The following is a 22,693-nucleotide window of genomic DNA, read 5'->3' as shown; positions in this document are numbered from 1 at the left end:
TGGTTCTCTGATCTGACTTGCAGCACAGCTTGGTGGTTGTCTCAGTGCAGTACAGTACAGTACAGTCTTACTCTGAATGCGTGGGAGAATACCTTACGTCACGATTGTGGGCTACATATCGCCCACGTTCATAAAAATCCTTGTGGATCACGCGATTTCCCAAACCAGGCCTTACTTTTTCTTAACTGTACGCCCATTTCTTTCTTTGCTGCCTCACTATGTCTTTCTTATGTTTACGGATGAACAGTGACAACAGTAGGAAAAAGTAAGGCCTGGGAACGAGGCTAGAAATGTTAAACAATAGTGAGGCTAAATACTAGAGTCCAAAAGTACAACTTAACAGCAGCAAATTATGGTTTGAATTGTAGTAAATATTACGTAATAAGGTATAACATGTATGCACCAACAATCTTCAACAAGATTACAGGACAAAAACAAATTAATCAATGTCACATTTATCTGCTAGGATTGCCAGGAAAAGGAAAAGCGCGAAAAAGCGAAGAAACAAGAAATTCGGCAAGTGCATAACTCCAATCCGTTACAACGTCATGAACATGTGTACAGTCGAGTGGCCTACTGTTGATAATGATTTTAGAATCAAAACACAAGTTGGGTAAAAATGAACCGAGAAGAATTCACAATGCATCCACTCACACATCCAACACTTGCATGTTTCCTCAACACTGTAAGGGAAAACATCACAAACACAATACATACCTTGCAAAAAATTCATAAAAATTACTGAAGGATTTGCGGAAAAGCACAAAAACAAAAACAAAAAATTGCTTAAAACAGGAATGAAGTTGTAACGGATTGGAGTTATGCACACGCCGAATTTCTTGTTTCTTCGCTTTTTCGCGCTTTTCCTTTTCCTGGCAATCCTAGCAACGTTCACATTGCAAATGTTTTTTAGTTTTGATTATTATTAGAAAATGCTTGTCACAAATGGTGCAATCTGATTGGTTACTTGGAGGTCCTTTATAGAGACCTCTCAGTCATTCAGAGGTCTTCTATGGAGGTCTATTATAATTATGTTCACTACATGCATTTAACATTTTTTACATGATACATACAATCATACATGGAATGCTTAGCAACATCTGTTTTATACATGCACAAGTACACACAAAGTCATAGTAACGATGATGCAGTGCATCATTAAAAACTAATTTTAAAAGTCTTTGTGTTCTGCAGTGCCGCTTTGTAGCTTTTATCTCACTCTTGCAGCTACCAATAGCTAGTGCTCTAGTGCAGAGCTAACTACTAAGTAGAATAGCAACTTTCTATTAACCGTTTTTGTTATGCAAGAGACAGAAACTGCCTTCAATGTGATTTTTTTTTATGTAGACTAGCCAGAGCAAAGCTTTAATGTTGCTTGAGGTTTGTAGAAACAGAGTCTTCTTTGTGTTAATAATAGCTTAGCTTGCTTAGCACTATTCTAAATCAGTTATAGGCCTCGTCCAACGGTCACTATGGAGTTTTGAGACCCTTAGGCCCTTAGTAGCACCCTCGCTACGCTCGAGATGCTACAGCCTCGGGCCTTCGGTTCTCAAAACCCCATAGAGACCTTGGACTCAGCCTATAACCTATATTTATAATAATGTCATAATTATTGTGATGAAAATTAATGCCATGGTGATGATTGTAACCATAAATATATTACATGTATTATTATTATTCTATTTCTTATTTCTTCATTTCCTATTTCTTATTTCCTCATTTCTTATTTCTCATTTCCTCATTTCTCATTCCCTGTTTTATAACAACCCGTCTTGATGAGGGGTTGTGATAAAACAGAAATGAGGAAATGAGGAAATGAGGAAATGAAGAAATGAGAACGAGACACAAGCTGTTACGCAGAGCAAGTCTGAAGACGAAGCTAACATCTACCATAGATTGAAGAGTAGCTCTTCAATCTATGCATCTACTGAGATACAGGTACCTCCTGGTACTCTGCCACCATACAGGCATACTAACTTATGTTCCTCTATCAGCTGGTACACGGTGTGACACTCTCTACCTCGATCTACTTGTGTGCCATGTACGACTGGCATGGTTCAGACATCAGATCTACGTACCTACGTAACGGTACTTACATGTACTGTCCTACAGTCCCACAGTCCCAAACAATTTACCAATGCGTGGCTATACTGGCAATACATTCACCGATTTCACAATCCAGTGGGCAAGTGATAGTCAATGGACTGGACTCAATGTCAACATCTACATGTAAGCAACAGCAAAGAAACTTCCAAAACTGTTTGTCAAACCAAGCAATTTCTAATCTGCCAGTCCTGTCGTATAAAGCTGCAGGAAGTAATGACATTAGTACACTGTACTGATATCATATCCAATCTCGCCGGCTACAGGGTGAAGAAAGCAATTCCCATTACCATTCTCACAAGCAATGCTAGCCTCGAGACCAGCCGTTCGTTATCTGAAAGAACGCCTGGTCAAGTTCCAATGTAGCACTCGTCCAGCTGAGTCAGCGTTTTATAGCATCATAATGATATTCATGGGTAATACACCTTGGGGCGGACCTTGCGTGGGCATGGGCAATTACCGGTCCAAGAAATTCCTGGACCGTTGGACAAGTGCTACGTACATTGGAACTTGACCAGGGGTTCTTTCAGATAACGAACAGATGGTCTCGAGTCTAGAAGACAACTAGGCCAGGAAAAGAGAGCTCGTCCACACACCAGGGCTGCTGTCCACACTCAAATCCTTGCGCAGCCTGGACAGAATATGAGCAGCCAGCCCCTCCCTCAAAGCGAAAGGTACAGAGCCACTCCCCCTCTCTGTTCAATTAGTCAGCCCCTCCCTCCACTTACTGCGCAGCAACCAGCCAGAAGAAACAACACAGCTAGCTCTAGACGCCTGACGGTGTCTAGACCAGCTCTCTTCAGCTATGCCAGGCTAGTAGGCAAGCAAAGGTAAGCTTAAAATAGCCACTCCTATATTATTACTAAGGCCACTCCAAATGAGACTGTAGTTTCCTAGTCGAGCGCCGCCGCCCTCCTTGAAGGAGGTCGGGAATCAAGCCTATCCACAGTTTTGTTCTGGCCTGTTACACAATAGTATCATGAATATCATTCATTCTATGTGGGTGCTAACCAATAGCGATGAATATCATTTATTAAAGTGGGTGTTGGCCTCGCCTCTCAATCCAACGTGTGCAAAATTCACACGTGGTACACAGTTGAGTGGGTGTGATCAATCCCCTTGAGATACTGCAATCTGATTGGAGCTGGTGGAATTGTTGGATTTCCAACAACAGAACAAAACTGTGGATAGGCTTGATTCCCGACCTCCTTCCGGGCAACGGTAGAGGGCGGCGGCGCCCGACTAGTAGTTTCCCGTCAGAGACTCCAGTAAATTATAAAAGCGGATGTGAGCAGTATTATCATTATTCATTACTATGAATATAATTATAAATTGGTCCGTCATCAATGATTAGCCACAAAAATTCAGCCAACCAATGTGCTTAGAGGCAACAAAGAACAAGAAAAAAGTTATTTCAATATTTCATTGATAATTAGGGCCATAATGACTATCAATGAGGTAGCTAAAGCAGGAAGCACGAGTTGGACGGGAAACTACAGTCTCATTTGGAGTGGCCTAAACTGGCTTCTTTTTATTTAATTAAAACGAAGTCTCGCTTGCCACGCCCCTTTATTGAAGGGGCGGGGCAATTACAAAGCCACTAAACAGCATTTCATCTCATTTCCAATCGTTTTATACTGAAAATTATCATTAATTAACCCTTTAATCGTCAATCGTCAATTCATATGATGTGAAAATCATATGATGTGAAAATCAAGCCTTTATACCATATGATAGGCTGATCCATAAAAAAAAATTTTTGGATTTTATCTCACCGCTGGCCGAGCATTTAAAATGATAAAAACGGGTAAGCGTAATAACCGTGGTTGTTATGGCAACACATGTTGCACCATTTTATTCATTGTTGTATGGGCATTCTATTGGTATATTGTTGCTAGGCATTTTATTGCTCTGGAAACCCGATAGAGAATTTACAGACATTTCACTTCACTGTTAATTAAGAATCCGACGGTTAAAGGGTTAAATACGCTGATTAATACTGAAAAGAAAAGTTTCTACTTGGAGGCTCTGCATGACCATACACTTCCCACAGCCTATACAGTACAGATCCAAGGTAAGACATCATGGATTAATGAGCAAATGGACCTATCTGAGCAGAGTAATGCCTGCCATTGGTCAGCTGTTACAACCGCTTGATGAATGTATCCAAGCAAACCTAATTCCAGCCCTTACGGGGAGACCACCACCAAATAACCTCGAAACAACCCTACATGCACTACCTGCCAGCCTAGGGGGACTGGGCATCAGCATTCCATCGAAGAAGGCAAAAAGGGAATTCCGATCCTCACTAGCTATTTGTGGGCCTCTCATTGATGGAATTCAATTGCAGGACCATGCTTATAGATTGGAAACTCTTGACACACAACTGGCCCAGAAGAAAGATGTTAGGAGATTGAATAATCATGAGAACAAGTCAAAAGCCACTGAGCTAAATCAACTTCTCCCAGACACTCTGCAAAGAGCAATGGATCTTGCCAGCAAGAAGGGAGCTTCCTCATGGCTGACGGCACTCCCACTGTCAGAACATGGCTTTACCCTACACAAGGGAGCTTTCCAAGATGCCCTAGCATTGAGATATGGCTGGAACCCAACAAACACTCCAACAAATTGTGACTGCGGCAAAGCCTTTTCTACTGAACACGCTGCTCTCTCGTGTGCCAAAGGAGGTTTTCCGACTATTAGGCACAACGAGATAAGAGACTTAACCGCGGACCTGCTCACTGAAGTATGTAACGACGTTCGCATAGAACCGGACCTGCAGCCAATTACTGTGAAGAAACACTCCGGTGTGCTACAGCCAACACTCAAGAGGGAGCTCGTCTAGACATCTCAGCGAACGGGGTATGGGGAGGCAGACTGGAAAAGACCTACTTCGATGTAAGAGTGTTCAATCCCCATGCCCCATCAAACAAAGGCCCACTAACTGCTTGCTACAAGAAACATGAAAGAGAGAAGAAAAGATCTTATGAACAGAGAGTAAGAGAAATTGAACATGCATCATTTACACCCTTGGTAATGTCTACTACTGGAGGGATGGGCAGAGAGGCCACAACCTTCCACAAACGATTGGCTTCCCTGCTCTCGCACAAATGGGACAATCAGTACTGCAAAACCCTCAACTGGCTAAGATGCCGCCTCTCCTTTTCACTGCTTAGATCCTCGATCCAGGCAATAAGAGGAGCCAGATCTTCTCGCGGCAAGGCAATTATCGCTGCGGAGCTGGCTATACCTTAATAGATTTCTTTATTGGCATGCCGAGTTGGAGTCTGGATGTGTTAGGTAAGTGCCATTATTTTGTATGTGTTTGGTGATGCATTATATGCCTCATAGATTGAAGTTTTTAGACGAATGATAAAGAGAATGCAACAATTGCCTGGTAAGCAACTTAGTTTAATCTATGTGAATAGGATACAGCTGGCGAGCTATCTCGGAGATGAAGAACGGCCCTTCAAGCTGTTCACTGATTTCATAGTACGCCGGTAAGCAGTGGTGTATTTTTGTATAATTCCCAGCCTCTTCTCCTCAGAGTCTATCTTTGTGCACAAAAACAAGACGAATATAAATACAGTAAGTTAGTATACTTATGTGACGTATGGTTCAACTGGTTGTTTTTATCTGCAGTGCCACCGTGGGGATGTGAAGACACGGACATGATAATGAGAGACATAATGTAGCTGAACAGAAATTAATATAATTATATAATATATCTTGTTCTTGTCTTCTTTGTCTTTGAATTGTGACCTTTTGAAGCATGATACTAGCTTATTAAATCGGGCTGTTTACTGTACTTTACAGGCTGTGTGTGAACGGCCTGTTTAGTAGTGTCTACCCAACGGTCCTGTATCAGGATGTGGTAAACGTCCTGTAACGGACCTGACACGCCCCGTGGATTTTTGGCTGTGTACTATAAGTCGAAATGAACAGAGTTCTGGTAGCAGCTCGGAAGTCCGTTTACAGAAGAGAAGTTGTAACCAAGCCAACTTATACTAGGAACGAACTAGGCAACCAATCTGCTTCCATGGCGCCTTCAGGCCAGAGGAGGTACGACACGCGGTTAAGCTCACGTGGCTGATATGTCTTGATTGAGGCAAGAAAGACAAAGAAGTCGTTAAAAATGCATTCCAATGACGACATTCAACTGGTGGCAAGTAAGCGCCATAAAGAAGCTAGAGTATTACAAGTAGAGATTAGATTTCTTGTAAGAACCAAGGCTCAGATATTGGCAGTGATCCTATCCTGAATACAGGCACAGAACACTTATTAAATACTCTAAAACAGAATTACACTAAAAACAATAATATCTCAAAATCTAAGTGGTGGTTGAAACTGGTTGAAAGCTATTTCACATCAGTATAAGCCCAGCAATCAACTATTCTGATATTAGAAACATCAAGTGTATTTCTTGAAAGATACACGCCAAACCAATCCACTATCAAAGTACACAGTCTTGAATGATATTCATGCACAAGTTAATGAGATTCATAATTCTTTTGGCTGGTCATGTGACCGTGTCGTACCTCCTCTGCCTTCAGGCTAGTCTCGAGGCCAGACTCCTCCCAGGGGAGAGAGTCTGGCAAACAGAGTCACTTTTCTACAGTCAAAAGTGGGCATGTCGGAAATGGGCGTGGTGACGATGCTAAAACTGGCTGGCTATTATCTCTACTCCTATACAGATTTAGGGAGATTTGAAAGATTCTCTGTACTTGAAATAACATTTTTAGTTGATGTATACAGGAATTTAAGTTAGCCATTGCCTACTGGCATAGTTTTAAAAATGACAAAGGTCAAGTACTATCAACCTCCTCTGTGAAGTGGTTGGAGATGTCAAATTTTGACATCTGAACCAAGAAAAGTGACTCTAAATGCCAGACCCTCTCCCTGGCACATGTCAGATCACGTGCAAGGGAGTGGTCTGGGGCCAGACTACCTTCAGGCCAGAGGAGGTACGACACGCGGTTAAGCTCACGTGGCTGGTATGTCTTGATTGAGGCAAGAAAGACAAAGAAGTCGTTAAAAATGCATTCCAATGACGACATTCAACTGGTGGCAAGTAAGCGCCATAAAGAAACAAGTTGAGAGCATAAAACTCAGTGAATTTGTTGCTGGCTAGTAGCTAGAGCTTTACAAGTAGAGATTAGATTTGTTGTAAGAACCAAGGCTCAGATGTTGGCAGTGATCCTATCCTGAATGCAGGCACAGAATACTTAATAAATACTCTAAAACAGAATTACACTAAAAACAATAATATCTCAAAATCTAAGTGGTGGTTGAAACTGGTTGAAAAGCTATTTCACATCAGTATAAGCCCAGCAATCAACCATCCTGATCTTAGAAACATCAAGTGTATTTCTTGAAAGATACACGCCAAACCAAATCCACTATCAAAGTACACAGTCTTGAATGATATTCATGCACAAGTTAATGAGATTCATAATCCTTTTGGCTGGTCATGTGACCGTGTCGTACCTCCTCTGCCTTCAGGCTATCTTGCATGCTGCGAGCTAGTAGACTCGCAAGCCACTCCCTTTTCTCTGGTTGGACGGGGGCGGCGGGAGAAAAGGGACTGGTGACTCTGGGCTACAGCTTGTGTAAATCTAGCCTCTACACAGGCTCTCCTTTTTCTGTTCTTTAGAATGGTGATATTAACAGGAAGGTTTCCATATGCTGACTTGGCACTTTCGAATTATGATCGCCCTCTATATATTTTCTTGTGCTATCAGGAGCACAAGAGAGTGCTCCCTGGCCCTCTGGAGTGCCCCTGGTGCTATCAAGAGCCTTATAAATTTATTGTATGTAAGCCAATCCTATTAAATACATTATGGCTGAGTTAGTGGTTCATAATTATGGTTTCAGTGTTGATCATAATTATTGCATGTTGGAGGAGGCATGCATAAACATTTGAAACACATGCTTTGCTTCCAAGTTTCATTGATTATACCAGTCATGGTACAGAGACTATTAATGCACATTTGATGTAAAACTTGTAACAGAAATTATGTTCAGGGAAGTGAAGTGAAGTGAAAAGTTATCATGTATAGTGAGGCTGCATGTATCCCACGTTTCTTCCTCTGGAAACTCTCAGCTGAAAACTCTCAGCTGAAAAGTGATAGTAATTGTTATTAGAATAAAATAAAAAGCTGCTTACTTTTTTATTGAGATGCATCACTGGCAGCCATAACCCTTCTGTCCAACCCTATATAGCGATAGACAAAGACATTCGGCTATATAGGATAGTCATACCACGCTCCAAACAGGTATAAACCAAGAAGATGCTCACGAGTTCATGCTGGCAATTCTTGACATAATCAACAGCCACCTACATACAGTACAGTACTACCTGTAGTTGGTTGTATAGAAGCAGGTATTGATAAAGTCAGACTGAGGTTCCTCCTTTTTATATACCTTTTACCTTCTTACAAGTAGATGAGTCTAGTCCACAGTAGTGTAGATCTATATGCATGAGTCTAGTCTCTGGAAGAATCATTGACATGAGCTCTGCCTCACTAGAACCATAGATTGAAGAGTTGCTAGAACTAATGTAGCTAGCTAGCTAGCTGATTTAAAATTGCATATAGAGTGCTGAGTCAGCAACAAATAATATTTGTTGAGTCAGCATATGGAAACCTTCCCGTTATTATCGCCTTTTGTTCTTTATCCATAATTGTTCAATAAGATAAAATACTGTATTATTCGTTCAATGAGATAAAATACGGTATTAATTGGAGGAATAAAGAAAGAAATAGACGTAGAGTTAGGAAAAAGTATTGGGAAGTCGCGTGAGGGTAGAAGGGTGGTAGAAGGGTGAAAATGAGCGTGGGCATACTGAGCTAGAGATGTTGGACTGCCCACGCAGAGGTCTACGACTAATAAAACTTTGCCTGCAGCAAGCTGGACATGGACTTGGAACTGGAAGTTTGCAAGCACTATAGCTAGCTATACCTTAGGCTTAGCTAGATGATCTACTAGTCTAGATTGTGTGTTTAGATTCTATCAGACTAATTATGATCACTAATTGGCCGGGATTTCTCTAAACTTCTCTTGCGGATTACTTCTAGTCTAGTTTTTAGTGCCTGTAAGCTTAAAACGAGGGGGGGTAAAATTTTATTTTCGCCAATTTTGCTCAAAAGCAGAGATACAAGTCTCGAGGCCAGCTGTGCGTTGACCTCAAAACAAGCCGCTCAATGCGACGATCGTATTCAGAGCGCAGAGAACCGTGATAATACGGAGAACAGGAGAACGCAAGGAACACAGAGAACAAAGAGAACCATGAAAATGCAAAGAACGTGGAGAATAGGAGAACCGTTAAAACGCGGAGAACAGGAGAACCTTGAGAACGAATTAGTATCACAACATACAGTACAGAAATATTATACATGCACATATAATTATAGTCGCATATTTCGGGACATTTACACAAAGTAATAACCTTAATTTACTGTGATGCACTGCTGTAATATGGGGGGGGGGGTGGTGGTCAACAAAAGTGGGCGTAGCTAAACATGTTTTGGACAGGTGCTCCCAAACTTTTTAAAATTCATTGAGCTGGTACAAAGAAAAACAATTAACAAAGATTATATTGCTTTAATAAAATGGCATAAGTCCATAGCAAGTCTCATATTCTTGTGGCTACAGCATGCGTCTAACAAAATTCTATAGGTTGCTCTATAGCCATTTCTTTTGTGCCACATTTGCAGCGTTTCGTGAGCCTTCAAAAATTCATTGTCTAGTTGCACATCTGTCCTGATAGCTCTTCTTTCAGATTCATCGAGTCCAAGAATGATAGCGTATTCCAACCAGTTATAATCAGCAAATTTAGAGGCAAAACGCCTAACGTTCTCATCAGTAACTTCGTTATTCAAATCTTCTTTTCGAATACCGGTGTTACGCATTATTTCTTGAAGTTCAACAGAAACACCTGTATAAGTATAACTACACAGTAAGGTACATGCATGCATGTAATACAAAATAATGCACGCGCATGCAAGTGATGTATTAGTGAACACCTGTTATGTGAACATGTACATGTACCTAGGCCTGCTTGAAAAGTGCATTGGCTCTCTATAATTGACAGAGAAGGGTCAATATCAATGGTGATTATGTTTGGCTCCTGGATCCCTTTCAGAGCAAGTTGATAAAACAGTTCTGGTACTGAATCTGAAGCGGAATTTTGGTGCCGAAACACGGCCTTGATTTGAATGGAAGGGACTGCTTTGCCAGGCTCATAGTAGTTCACTGTCTTTATTAATAGCTGCAACAAGAACGCATGGTGAAAAACAAACCTTGGATTAACAGATTAATTTTGATTGAACCTCTATCGGTAAACAATATTTTTATCATGCACTGTACTATCATTGAATATTGAATGACGTCACTTTCATGCTAAGAAAAGAACACTTACAAATTTGGCGGTTAGAGGTCTCAAGATCCAACCATTCACTAAATCAGGTCGTGGAATGTCAACCTCAATTTTATCGCCCATAATCTCAACTGCACTGAGAAAAGCACCTTTCGTCCATAGACCATCAGTATCATAATACTTCTTCACACTCTATATATAATAGAGCAAAACGATGTCACAACATCATGCAACTCATAATTGAAAGAAGGCTACATGTATACACACATGACTTATATACTTTACTCCTCACTCACATTGATGCAAGTTTCAAGGTCCCAAGTTATTGCGAGGTGAATTGTCCAGTTATTGATGCTCTTACTAAGATAGTAGAGAGTGGCTGTGTGCTTGCGTTGAGGCTCCATCGAGCTTGGAATTGGCGGATCAACCGAACTTACAATACCGATGCCACTAAAACCAGTTAACAAGATGGATCCATAACTGGAACTGTCAGAAAAGGAGCCCTGTGGTTCCAATTTCTTAAAATTGTATGGGAGATATTTTTGGGAGCAAAGTGCTCTTACAAATGAAAGACCTTTAACTGCCTCTCTATATGCACAGTGTTGTATTTCAATAGTGATAGGGTTTCTAAATCGACAAAGAGGGTTACATCTGATCCAGTACACGGCACTCATCAATTCGTGATTTTTAGGAAAGCGGTAACATTCTTGTGAGATAGTTGCATACAAGTGTATAGTGTAATGCTTGGATTCAGCTTTAGCTGGCAGACAATCTTTGGGTATAAACATATTAAACCCATATCCTTTCCAATGAAAATTTTGAGCATCGTTTGTTACTTCCAGTTTAGTATGGCTTTCAATAGAGACACCTGGGATAGCTGCATTCATGTGTAAAGAATGATAAGATACCCTTAGAGTACAATACAGCACTTTTTGAGGCTTCTATTTGAGAAAAGCAACTCGATATTCCATGAGAGTGTTCGATAAAATACTATTCGATGCATGCAAAATAATCTATATATCATTATGTACTTACGCTTAAGAGACGTAGCGAGTAAGTCCTCTAAACCAGTACGGTGTTTGAATAATAGCTCCTCTCCACCTGTCTGACGTCTTGTTTTTCTCTCCCTATATAATATAAAGAAAAGATAAAGCAATATAATATTATCATGCTATAATACAATAGCAGTAAAATATACATATAGAAAGCTATAAAGAATAGTTGTGGCTAAAAGCATTTTTGTGGGATCTGTATCGACCCAAGTTAAGTACGTATACTAGTCAACCCCACAGCTCACTCTTCCAAGTTAGCATCAGCTACGGTTGAACGTTTAGAGTCTGCTTCTGACTGGGTACGCTGGCGTGGCTGAAATCATTAACCAAAAATGAACATTCCATTGAGTAATGGGGGTGCACTTACAGTCATATACCCTCGAGCAGCTGCTTCCAGACAAGCAATAGTGGCGGCATTTAAAAACCTCGATTCTTTAGCCACTGCCAATGCAGTTTTATCCATCTATATGCGATGCAGAATATGAATAATTCAATCACCATGGACATTGTAGTGCATGATAATTTAGGGACAGATCAGTAAATCTCACTTTGTTAGTAATTTGTACGATGGCTCTTGACGATAGTAGCTCTTTAACAGCATCTAAATGGCCATAATTTGGTGCAGCCATAAGCGGTGTAACTCCACCCTATATATACAAATACAACACACATACAATAAGGCCAGACCAAATTGATTACCAACATTTTAGACCCGGCAGGCAGGTAAAATAACTAGTAGTTTCTAGATCCTGCCTCTGATATGAAGTATGCATGGTGACTACATATAGGATATAATTATAGTGAGTTGCATGCTTTAATTCTTCTCTTTATAAGCCCTTGCTTCAACGTATCACCCCTTTTTTATTTATACCTCGAGGCGTAGCCGCACAAGGGATACGGTAAGGCTGACTGTGCATGTGTGCGTATGTGTGTGTATGTGTGTTTGTTCCAGCTGTAACTGCTCATGCAACGGATTGCAATGTGACGAAAACTAACAGCTTCTATAGGCTTCTAGCCATGCTTTCTTGGATTTTGATTCGTGAACTGGCTAAAGCTTATTTTTCAAGTTATGTATAGGATATACCACACCTAAGAGGAGGATATATGGGGTGCATATCCTCCGAGTAGGTGTGGCATATCTAATTTATACCACGTGACCGCAGCACTATAAAAAGACCTCCCCCTATAGCAACAATTCAATCCACGATGCAGACTGCAAAAAAGAACAAGACTATGCCGGATTTTACAGCCGTCAAAGAGCTAGTTGAGCAACACGTCGACTCCTACAGATGCTCAACAGCTTCCTTGGTCCAAGCGTTGACCATTCGACGTCCCTTACTGGAGTTGCAACCTCTTCTTGGATAAAATGTATCTATATAAACCACGCCTATGGACCCATGGAAGCTTAGCCATCTTGTTGGAGAGCACCTTCCGTGTTTCTGCCGTTGCTTTGAGTCTTAGTACAGTCAAGCATGGCTTTTTTCTTTTTGCTTACCTTCTTGAACAAATGAAAAAACTAAAAAACAACTTGAAAACTGTGCATGCCTGGGGCCTGCTAATATTCTATATATCCTACAGCTGTTGACCAATGAGATCAATTAGTGGTGACGTAAGTGTGGTATAAGGATAGTTTGACTCACAGTGAAGGTCTCTTCAGAATCTTTCATAGCATCATCTGTTCGCACAAACTTATTCAACTTATGAGTTAGCCTTGCTTTGTTAGTTTGTTAGCTACAAGAGTGAGAATAGAGCTGCAGAGCTGAATAGATTGAACAGTTTTAAAAGGGAATTGGAAACAGAGTAGTGCACGTGATGCTTTCACATTGAATCTGCAGTGGACCCTCGAAAACTATCTGCGCTGCGCCCTATGAACGAGGCTATTAAGCAAAATTTTTGCCATCAAAATAAGAAAGACGTTATATCTCTTTTAGCAATTTATAACACACCTAGTCCATGAGCCACGTGTAGTACTTTCTAATGACTGACCACACCAAGTAAAAAGAGATATTCCAATAAAGTTAAATGTGACAGGGCCAATGAAAACAGACCTTAACGCGGGCATTTTCGAATCAGTTTTTATTGTTGAATCTGATAGGGCGTCCTTTAAGCTTCAAAATGATACCAAGATCGACCTCCTAGCTACTTTCTTTCCGGAGATATGTTCGAGGGAACGCTACAAAGGTATTGCAACGCCCTCTTGAGTAAATGACGCTCAAACGTCATGATAATTGAAGTTCAATTATTGGCTTCCGGGCACTTCCGTATACTCATAAAGCTTAGTAAAAGATATTCTGGATAAGACAAGTTAGTTAGATGAAGGCTAGGCGTTCTAGGACTCTCTAGCTAGCTAGTATAGCTATGTAGCTGGATTGCTTGGCACCTAGGAAGGATCTTCGAAGAAATAAAGAGACAAGGACTCCCGTCGCTCAAATGGTAAGCTCTCATGTCTTGTTATAAGCTTGTACTTATTATCTGTGTAATGTATCAGTCTTATAAAAGATCCCTCACTTGTATGGAGCCTACAGAAAGTGTCTCTGTCCTTCATACAGCTTAAAGGAAGCCTAAGTGATCTATTATAGGTAGTCTTTCACTTAGTATTCATCCGTATCGATCTAAGGCTTGATCCAACTTATTAGTAGCCTTATAAGAAGCTTTCCTCCTTTAATTTAGTACTGGTATCACTGCCATTGTGCTTAGTAGTAACAGGCCTGATGGGATGGGTGATCACATCATGGAGGGCCCAGGAAACTGCGTGGAATTGTCGTATAACATTTATATTGATGGTTCCCCCAGGTGGTGGTAAGTGTCGGAGGCCTGAGAAACGCTTGTCTATTGGCTAGAATGTAAGTGACATTGATATTGTGTCTATCTTAACTTACTACTTATCTGTAGGTTGTTATGGAGTGTTTATGAAGACAAGTGGCACGGGATACGTACATCTAAAGAAACAAGAGTGGATCTACGCCAAGCTAGCTAGCTAGATAGCTGCTCTTTCTAATCTATTTCTGTTGCTAAATTATGTTTGTTAAGAAGTGGAGCTATAATATACCTGGCTCCTCTTGATGATTGTAAGTACTGGGCTGATGAAATAGTCCTGTACAAGTTGTCATCTTTTATTTGTTAAAAATAATTAACAATAATAGGGAAATTCCCAGGGAATTTCCCCTCACGTAGACAGTAAATTTCATTGTAAAAAATGAACGTTCGGTGAGTTTCTTCAACGTCCGCGCTTGACCTGTTTAAAGCTTCGTAGAGACCCAAATTTTTACAGGTAGGTAGAGGAAGGGTTGAAGTTAGCACCTGTGAAAAAAAAAAATTTTTGCCCATGTTTTTCATTTCTACTAAATTGGCCTATAGCTTAATTTAATTATTGCCGTGTTAAGGTCCGTTTTCATTGGCCCTGTCACAAATAGAACTATAATGGAACATGTAGCGTGTATAAGCGTGCTGGTTATGACTACTATACACTAGATATAGACCTTGAAATATAAGTGAGTTGCATGATACAGTTACTTGCAGTTTATTATGCATTGTGCATGTATAATATAGAATTTGTAATCGCAGGATTAAAAAGCAAACTAATTACCTCTTCTATATACACTCTATATTATAGTAAGAGGCATTAGCATAGCGCAGCTTGTAACACTCGTTAATTTTTTATATAAAAGCGGCCTCTGATCAAGCATATATATACAGTATTTGCAGCTATATATAGGGGATCATAACATACAGGCCAGCAATTATTCATAAACAAAATGTTTTCTGACCTTTAAGTTGTTAGGTAGATCTACTGTGGCTCCTAACAACACAAGCTCCACGATGGTATATCCTTATGGCCTCCCATGGCCGCTGCAATAAGTGCAGTGTTGCCAACCTGATGAAGAATGAAGCATAATTTTTTGTAGATAGTATATTATTATTGCTTACTTTGTTAGCCTTGTCAAAAGAGGCTCCGGACAAAATGAGTTTTCTGACTGTCCCAGCATGACCGTTCTGAGCTGCTTCCATCAAAGAAGTGTTTCCAGCCTATACATGTGGTGATGTTAACATACACAATCAAGGAACTGAAGTATATTTCAGACACATGCAGTGAAGCCTGTCTACTGTACACAAGAATGTCACCCTCATAATTATTAACATGCAGCTACATATAGGTAACAAGTCCATATATAATTATGCATATACAAGTCAACGATTCTTCTAGCTGACATTTGCATGCCAGACCATGCTGTATAAAATGATCAGTAATTGACTTTATATGCTAGGCCAGCATGCTATTTCAAATTACAACAGTAATTAATAGTTAATCCAATGGTCTAATGTTGATTGTTCAACTTCTAGCTCTGTATGTATATACTATAGTATACTAGACGATTGAAGTGTCGCTGATCAAATTTCTGGGCTTTTTATGCCTCGGTGCGCATGCGCAAGCAAGCTATACGATAGTATGTCTTTGTGTGTGTGTGTGCTACAGCTGCTCAAGGATCAATGAACATGCAAGTAAGAGTTTCTATATAGGTTTCTAGTAACGTTTTTGAATTTTTATTTGTGGATTTGTAAGATAATGCTTCGCTCTTGAGTTATGCCTAGTTTTGCTTACTTGGAATGCCATTGTAGCCTTTCAGAAGAGTGTGTAGCAAAACTTGTCCGTATGGAGTGTTGCTACTCTACTTATATATAGTAGTTAGCTCTGCACTAGAACGCTAGCTATTGCATGGTATAGCTGCAAGAGTGATGCAAGGCTTTACCGATGCAGCAGCCATTAATTTTAGACTTTGTACTTTGGCAGCAATAATCATCATTTCCAACTATTTGAGTTTCCCTGTGATTAGCCATATGCAAAAATGTTCATCATGATATAACTTTTACGTTATTAGCTTTGACATATCCACCGAGGCATCTCAGCACCCGTGGTGCTTTCATTGTTTACACACACAAATATTTCAGGTCCTTCAACATTCAATAGCCACTGCCTGAAGGTAGCCACTGTTACTTCCTAGCACTGCTTCAAACCAGCAGCCATACTAATAACCATCAAATGGCTAAACTTCTCTTACACATTGGTAAATTAATTAATATAGTACGCATGCTAGCCAGCTCAGCATACTCGGTCGGTCGGTCAATAGTGTCTGCTAAAGCTGATAGTGGGCCTGTCATTTGAGCCACTTAGTCGGTTTTTGACCATGTAGACTGTTATAATCCTCACTGTACGTAGCACGTGATTCAACCTGTGCATGCTAGCATGCAGGCCACCTATATTTATTGCAGTCAATTAATGCAGGGGTTACCGCTATGAAATATAGGTTTCACTATATAACTTACTTCATTAGATACATTTAAAGAGGCTCCAGATAAAAGAAGAGTCCCAACTGTCTCTGTGTGTCCATTAATAGCTGCCGAAATGAGTGGAGTATTTCCAATCTGTGTGCCGAAATGAAAATACGAATGCTTGCTAAAAAGGATGCAAAAAAGTTCAAAGAGTCCAAAATTAATGCAATGGCTGCTGCAGCAAGAGCAAGACTAAATACAGGAAAATTCCAAACTTTGACCTTCGATGTAAAATAAGGTATATGTAGCCATTGGGATTAATATTAAACCCAGTCTATAGAATACTGTGTGACAATTCAACAGATAATAATTATACAATGTTAGCGACTAACATTATTAGCCAGATTAACATGTGCTCCCGACGACAACAGTATCTTGACAATGTCAGTATGTCCAAAAAATGCGGCCCTGATAAGAGCGCTACTTCTTTCCTGTAACATAAAATGCATGGGGTTAAATATACTAGCAGATGTGATCGCGCACTCCCACTAACCTATTACTGTAATAGGGAATATAGACACACAGTTATACTGTAACAGCAATTGAAGGTACAAATGCTAAATAAGAACGTGCATTGTATATCACATTACAGCCAGTCAACAGTATATTATATGGATACGAATGCCTATTATAATTATACATGTGAGGAATAATATATGTATGGTACTCACTCTATTTAGAGAATCCACAGTGGCTCCGGCTGACATCAAATCCCTCACAATATCTGTGTGACCAAACCTGGCTGCTAGGATTAGAGGAGTGTCCCCTAACTGTGGGATATACACAATCAATTAAAGTCAACGCCAGATGCATGCATCATCATCAAACTGCATAGCTGCATGATATTACTCACTTTATTCGCCACATTGACTGTTGCTTTATAGCGTAGTAGTTGCCTGACGATATCCGTGTGTCCATTCTTTGCTGCCAAGATAAGTGGGTTGTTTTCCTCCTATAAACCAACAAAAACTGATGACAATTGGGAATAACTGATTTTCTAAAACATCATGTATTGGAGCATGCTACATGATACACATTATCACTTTCACTGTTTGCAGTATAGATTTTCAATGGCATACCTATATGGCATAGGTATGCCAGCTAGTACCCATTGTATAAATGTCTGCAGACAAGGCTTCAGTAGCAAACTTACGAGGTTTAATAAGTCCACAGTTGCTCCAGATGAAAGCAGTTCCCTTACTGTACCTTTGTATCCAAGCATGGCTGCCACGACGATAAGTGCTGTGTCCCCTTTCTTCATGCAAGCAATAATAGTAAAAAACACCAACCAAATATAGAGATTTAATAGTCAGCGTTGCACTTACATTATTAGCTAGATCCACAGTGGCTTTCGCTAGGAGTATCTCATGTACATCATCTTTGTGGCCTCTTCTCGCTGCCGATATTAGCGGTGTATTCCCATCCTTAAATAATCAGATATGGAAGTCATAACAGTGATTATTAAGACCGTGAGAAACTTTAACCCCTTACTTTGTTTGCCAGATCAACAGAAGCTCCACATCTGAGTAGTTCCCTGACAGTTCTTGGATTATCATTCCAGCCCGCTGACATAAGTGGAGTATCCCCACGCTGCATGTGTACACACATGCATACCAGAGCTTAGGCCAGGCAAAGTAGAATCCTTGTTTTTTATCAGCCCCCGCTTGTGGTAAAAGTATGCCTCCTTGACCGTCAATATATTGCTCTAATGACACACCCCTTCATTTCTTAATGACGTGCTCTTTTGGCTAAAAATTTAGGCGACCCTAGTGCTGATAATCATAATAATTATAAATTATGATGAAGCAATAATGAATAATTGAGGAAGTGGATAAGATGAGAAACAAGGAATCTACTTTGCCTGGCCTTATGTGCAGTCAGCTAAGCATTGATCAATACAATGCAAAGAAAGTTACTCACACCATAGTACTCTCTTACAATAGGACATGGGAATCGCTGTACCGTATAAGTTTTTAAGGCGCCACATTAAAATAATTACACTGGTAAAGGTGGCTCTATTAGGAGGTTGGAAAATTAGTTTTGAGGCTGGATGGCGCGTCTTTAGAGGGGCGCCTTCTAATTAGAGATAAAAAAACAGCTTTGCAAATGGACTGTGCATATGGCACCTGTAGCTCTTGGTCTTCCAACAGGCCTGTGCGTAGGTTACACACGTTAAAGAGGTACTGCATATATGTGGTTCGTTTTGGCTTGGGGGCTGCCCAGATGTGGAAGGAAGAATTCTGTGATCTGTTTGCTCATTTTACCTCTATCTACCAACGCACTGTCTAAAAATAATTACCCACATGTGGTGGAGCTCCCATTTGGAGTTTCAAAAATTATTTTAGAGGCTTCATGGCACATTTTTAGAGGGGCACCTTAAAAAGAGCTTATGCGGTACTTTTAACTGGACAATCTGACTCACAACGGTAGCTTTGTCCATAGTTGCTCCACATGAGTGCAGCTTGGTGACCATCTCTGTGAAACCATGTCTCGCTGCTATAAAGAGAGGTGTAATACCATCCTGTAGGGTAAGAGTTATTATCTACAGAACAAAACAGGGCACACCCCTCTTCATCTAAAAACCATTACATTGTCCAGCGGATCCACACTGTTTACGTCTTCTCCTCTTTCAATTGCTGCTTCAATAGCATCCAAGTCTTGAGCTTTAACGGCTGAAATGATATCCATAGTATGTATGTACCTAGTACCTTGAATTGCACACAAATTGCTTGAATGTCTTTCAATGATGAGATCGAGAGTATTTACACTAAAAAACTCCCTAGGCGGGGCCGGCCCATCTACTGTTGTAGGGTAGATGCGCATGCGCAATGACTAGGATTTATTTAACCCACGTGGCATATGGAAGCAAAGATAACCAACTCCTTACCTCGGCTCGATGATGGGACTAAGCGCTACTACAATAGAGTAGAGACTTACCTGGACGAGGAGGGCGAGGACAGAGAGCTCTTCTGTCAGAATGTCATTCGCTATACGGTAGCTAGTTTTACAGCTCTTTTCTGACTCTTGTATAGCTAACAAAAAGCTAGTGCTTTAGTGCAAGCTAGACTAACTTATAAGTTGAATAGAAACTTTGTGCGAACAAATAATGTTACGAAAGATTCTGAAGAGACTGCAACAGCCTTCAATGAGAGTCAAAATAGCCACAACTCGAGAAAGAAGCTTTAATTTGCTATTCTACGAATCAAAATCCAAAAGAACGTGGCTAGAAGCCTATAGAAGTTGTTAGTTTTTGTCGCATTACAACCGTTGAGCAGTTACAGCTGGAACAGACACACACACACACACACAAAGCTACAATTCTACTTTAACAGAGACCAGTAAAGGATCACTTCAGCTGCAAATCATTTTTATGTAGATCTACCTCGAACAAAGATCGAGTGTAGAGCTAGCCAACGTGCAAGTTCATGGCTTTTGCTCGCTTTTATACGACAAAGAAACTTTAACATCGAAATCTGTCACAATTAAAACTATTGTGTGTGTGGAGGCTATCCTTGCTGTAAACGCAGTGCTATGGCAGCATCCAGGTGAGTAGACTCACATGTCACACACAGACAAACAAACCAACGGACTACTATACCCGTGGCCGTCCACGTGCCCCTCGGGTAACAAAGCTTATAGCTAATATCATTGCTAATACATGTGATAAATTTTTTGCATCCGACTATTAATCATAGGGAAACTCAAAGAGTGGGTGGGAAATGATCAATCGTGATTGTTGATAAAAAGGATGCCGAAGTCTAAAATTAATGGCTGCTGCATCATATCAGAGTAGAGCCTATAGCCTCGATCCCAGGCCGCACTTCACTCAGGGAAGTGGGCCTGGTATCGACTGCTTGCGCATGCGCTAATATCCCCGCGGTATCTGGGGGCTTTGGATAACATTGTATATGCTCAGTAAAACTATGACATCACAACAAACGGAAGTGGATTAAAGGAAATATAGATAGAAACTTCGATTGAAGGTTTCTAGCCCATCGTATAGCATTCTCTGATAGCTACCCTTAGCCTGCTATGTTAACAAAAGACTCACAGCCTGCAATAGTGTGGATGACGATCGTCTGAACGGAGTGAAAGCTGGACAAGAGCCTAATGGATAGGCCACACCCATTTAACACTAACTTTGGTGAAAGTCTACTATACTACTGCTACTGATTCTAATAGCTGTACAACAAACCTACACAGCTCTGTCTCTAGATAGCTAGCTATAATTATACCTCTGTGTATGACTTTTAGGATATTTTCTCTGATGAATCCAGTATTAGGCCACTCCAAGTGATATTCTGGTTTCTGGTCCACCGCCCGCATCAGATTTTATTCTTGGATTTCTATCTCATTATTGGATTCTATCTCATTATTTCTACTACGCATGCGCAGAATGGTCCATGTGGCACAAAATAGTGTGATAATGAAAATTATTCATTTGCAAAATAATGAGATTCATAACGTGAAATTGATAATGACATAATGAGAAAAGCCGCCCGCCCGGATGCAATTAGAAAAATTTCAGGGCCAGAAACCAGAGTGTCACTTGAAGTGGCCTTATAGGAAATTTTACGGGAAAAAATATTCAATAATAACAGGCCTTTTTTCTATGAAGGCCGGTGAAGGAGGCTAAGTAGAGCCTTGCAGCTCTCTTCGTTCTAGTGCAGAGCTAACTACTAAGTGGAGTAGCAACACTCCATGGACAAGTTTGGCTATATGCACTCTTCTGAAAGGCTTCAAAGTATTCCAATAAACAAAACTAGGCATAACACTGATAACTGAAAATCCACGAATAGAAAACGTTACTAGAAACTCTTACTTGCAGTTAATTGATCCTTAAGCAGTCTATAGCTACACACACAGACAACACGCAGACATATAATAAGACAAAACTCACCTCTGTCCACTTGCCAGTGTCGACATCAAGTATCCACATGTCCCCCAGTGGCTTGATGCCAATACCCAGTCCTCTGTACACAAGTAGTTGAGGGTGGTCCTGGCTATAGTTGAGACAGCATGGCCTAACCTCTCCACTAGGTTCTCCCTGTACTGGCTTCACCTTAGTGACTTCCTACACACAGTGAATACACAGTATTGTGCATTTCAATGTCGCAGTACTAATTCCAACTCACCATGGATGGTCTTGAAGTCAAACAGGTAGACACTATTGATCCTACGGCCAGATTGGAACCCTCCAAAGAAGACTGCCCTATGCTGGTCCATCATGGTGAAGGTGAAGTCATCACAGGGAGGAGGTCTCTCTCCTCTGAGCTCAGGGGACGACCAGACACCTGAACGTAGGGGTGGGGAGAATGGTACGATGTTCATTATCCTGATTGGTACATGGTTTCCTATGCATACAGCGAATGCGCACGTTGACCAAAGTTACTATTTTGTGTGTCAAAGAAATGGAACTCATTTGTTCATCCACTTCCACTAACCACTTCACTCTTCAGTGTCTGTAAGCTTAAAACGAGGGGGGTCAAATTTTATTTTCACCAATTTTGCTCAGAAGCAGAGATACAAGTCTCGAGGCCAGCTGTGGGTTGACTTCGAAAGCAAGCCGCTCGATGCGACGATGGTATTCAGAGCGCAGAGAACTGTGATAATGCAGAGAACAGGAGAATGCAGGGAACGCAGAGAACAGGGAGAACAAAGAGAACTATGAAAACGCAAAGAACATGGAGAAAAGGAGAAACATGAAAACGTGGAGAACAGGAGAACCTAATTGAGTATCACAACATACACAGTACACATACATGCATGCATATATATATAGTCAGCATATTTCGTGACATTTACACAAACTAAGTAATAACCTTAATTTACT

General features: G+C 40.6%; 2 protein-coding genes, 2 long non-coding RNA genes and 1 pseudogene across 9 annotated transcripts; 2 read left to right on the top strand and 3 right to left on the bottom strand.

Annotated features, from left to right (window-relative positions):
* Nucleotides 1-2,576: 2,576 nt before the first annotated feature.
* Nucleotides 2,577-5,884, top strand: LOC135341064 (uncharacterized; annotated as a pseudogene).
* A 2,134-nt stretch (nt 5,885-8,018) lies between these two features.
* LOC135341063 (uncharacterized) lies at nt 8,019-8,723 on the bottom strand. The gene is made up of 3 exons (XR_010396519.1): nt 8,534-8,723; nt 8,270-8,461; nt 8,019-8,220 (listed from the first exon to the last, which is right to left on the bottom strand). It is a non-coding gene; the product is annotated as an uncharacterized LOC135341063 (long non-coding RNA).
* A 924-nt stretch (nt 8,724-9,647) lies between these two features.
* On the bottom strand, nt 9,648-11,509 carry LOC135341060 (uncharacterized). The gene is made up of 4 exons (XM_064537530.1): nt 10,777-11,509; nt 10,523-10,672; nt 10,153-10,372; nt 9,648-10,039 (listed from the first exon to the last, which is right to left on the bottom strand). Exons 1-4 carry the CDS (start codon nt 11,365-11,367, stop codon nt 9,696-9,698), a joined length of 1,305 nt encoding a protein of 434 aa, XP_064393600.1. The 5' UTR covers nt 11,368-11,509; the 3' UTR covers nt 9,648-9,695.
* Nucleotides 11,510-12,077: 568 nt separating this feature from the next.
* Nucleotides 12,078-22,157, bottom strand: LOC135341061 (ankyrin repeat domain-containing protein 29-like). Of its 6 annotated transcripts, none has more exons than XM_064537535.1 (14): nt 21,996-22,157; nt 21,761-21,934; nt 19,450-19,532; nt 19,283-19,381; nt 18,352-18,450; nt 18,186-18,284; nt 18,014-18,115; nt 17,714-17,812; nt 17,532-17,630; nt 17,193-17,291; nt 16,855-16,953; nt 15,460-15,558; nt 15,300-15,406; nt 12,078-12,179 (listed from the first exon to the last, which is right to left on the bottom strand). In XM_064537535.1, the coding sequence occupies exons 4-13, from the start codon at nt 19,331-19,333 to the stop codon at nt 15,332-15,334; spliced, it is 921 nt and encodes a 306-aa protein (XP_064393605.1). In that variant the 5' UTR covers nt 19,334-19,381; nt 19,450-19,532; nt 21,761-21,934; nt 21,996-22,157; the 3' UTR covers nt 12,078-12,179; nt 15,300-15,331. The 6 variants fall into 6 exon arrangements, with proteins under 6 accessions (XP_064393605.1, XP_064393606.1, XP_064393602.1 ...); XM_064537536.1 differs by having other exon boundaries at nt 19,283-19,356; nt 21,996-22,156; XM_064537532.1 differs by lacking the exons at nt 21,761-21,934; nt 21,996-22,157 and adding an exon at nt 21,096-21,729.
* Nucleotides 13,613-14,757, top strand: LOC135341062 (uncharacterized). The gene is made up of 3 exons (XR_010396518.1): nt 13,613-13,965; nt 14,326-14,375; nt 14,425-14,757. It is a non-coding gene; the product is annotated as an uncharacterized LOC135341062 (long non-coding RNA).
* Nucleotides 22,158-22,693: the final 536 nt, after the last annotated feature.

This window comes from Halichondria panicea, chromosome 9, assembly GCF_963675165.1.
Source record: "Halichondria panicea chromosome 9, odHalPani1.1, whole genome shotgun sequence".
Lineage (NCBI taxonomy): Eukaryota > Metazoa > Porifera > Demospongiae > Suberitida > Halichondriidae > Halichondria > Halichondria panicea.
Note: the sequence above shows the minus strand (reverse complement) of the source record. Positions and strands in the feature narration are given on the sequence as shown.

Coding starts and splice junctions, on each gene's coding strand:
- LOC135341060 (XM_064537530.1), bottom strand. CDS start 11,367: ATGAATGCAGCTATCCCAGGTGTCTCTATTGAAAGCCATACTAAACTG. Junction 10,673..10,776: donor ACCTTGAAACTTGCATCAAT/GTGAGTGAGGAG, acceptor TATTATATATAG/AGTGTGAAGAAGTATTATGA. Junction 10,040..10,152: donor CACTTTTCAAGCAGGCCTAG/GTACATGTACAT, acceptor ATACTTATACAG/GTGTTTCTGTTGAACTTCAA.
- LOC135341061 (XM_064537531.1), bottom strand. CDS start 19,683: ATGCGCATCTACCCTACAACAGTAGATGGGCCGGCCCCGCCTAGGGAG. Junction 18,451..19,282: donor CTATGGACAAAGCTACCGTT/GTGAGTCAGATT, acceptor GTACACATGCAG/CGTGGGGATACTCCACTTAT. Junction 17,813..18,013: donor CTGTGGACTTATTAAACCTC/GTAAGTTTGCTA, acceptor GTTGGTTTATAG/GAGGAAAACAACCCACTTAT.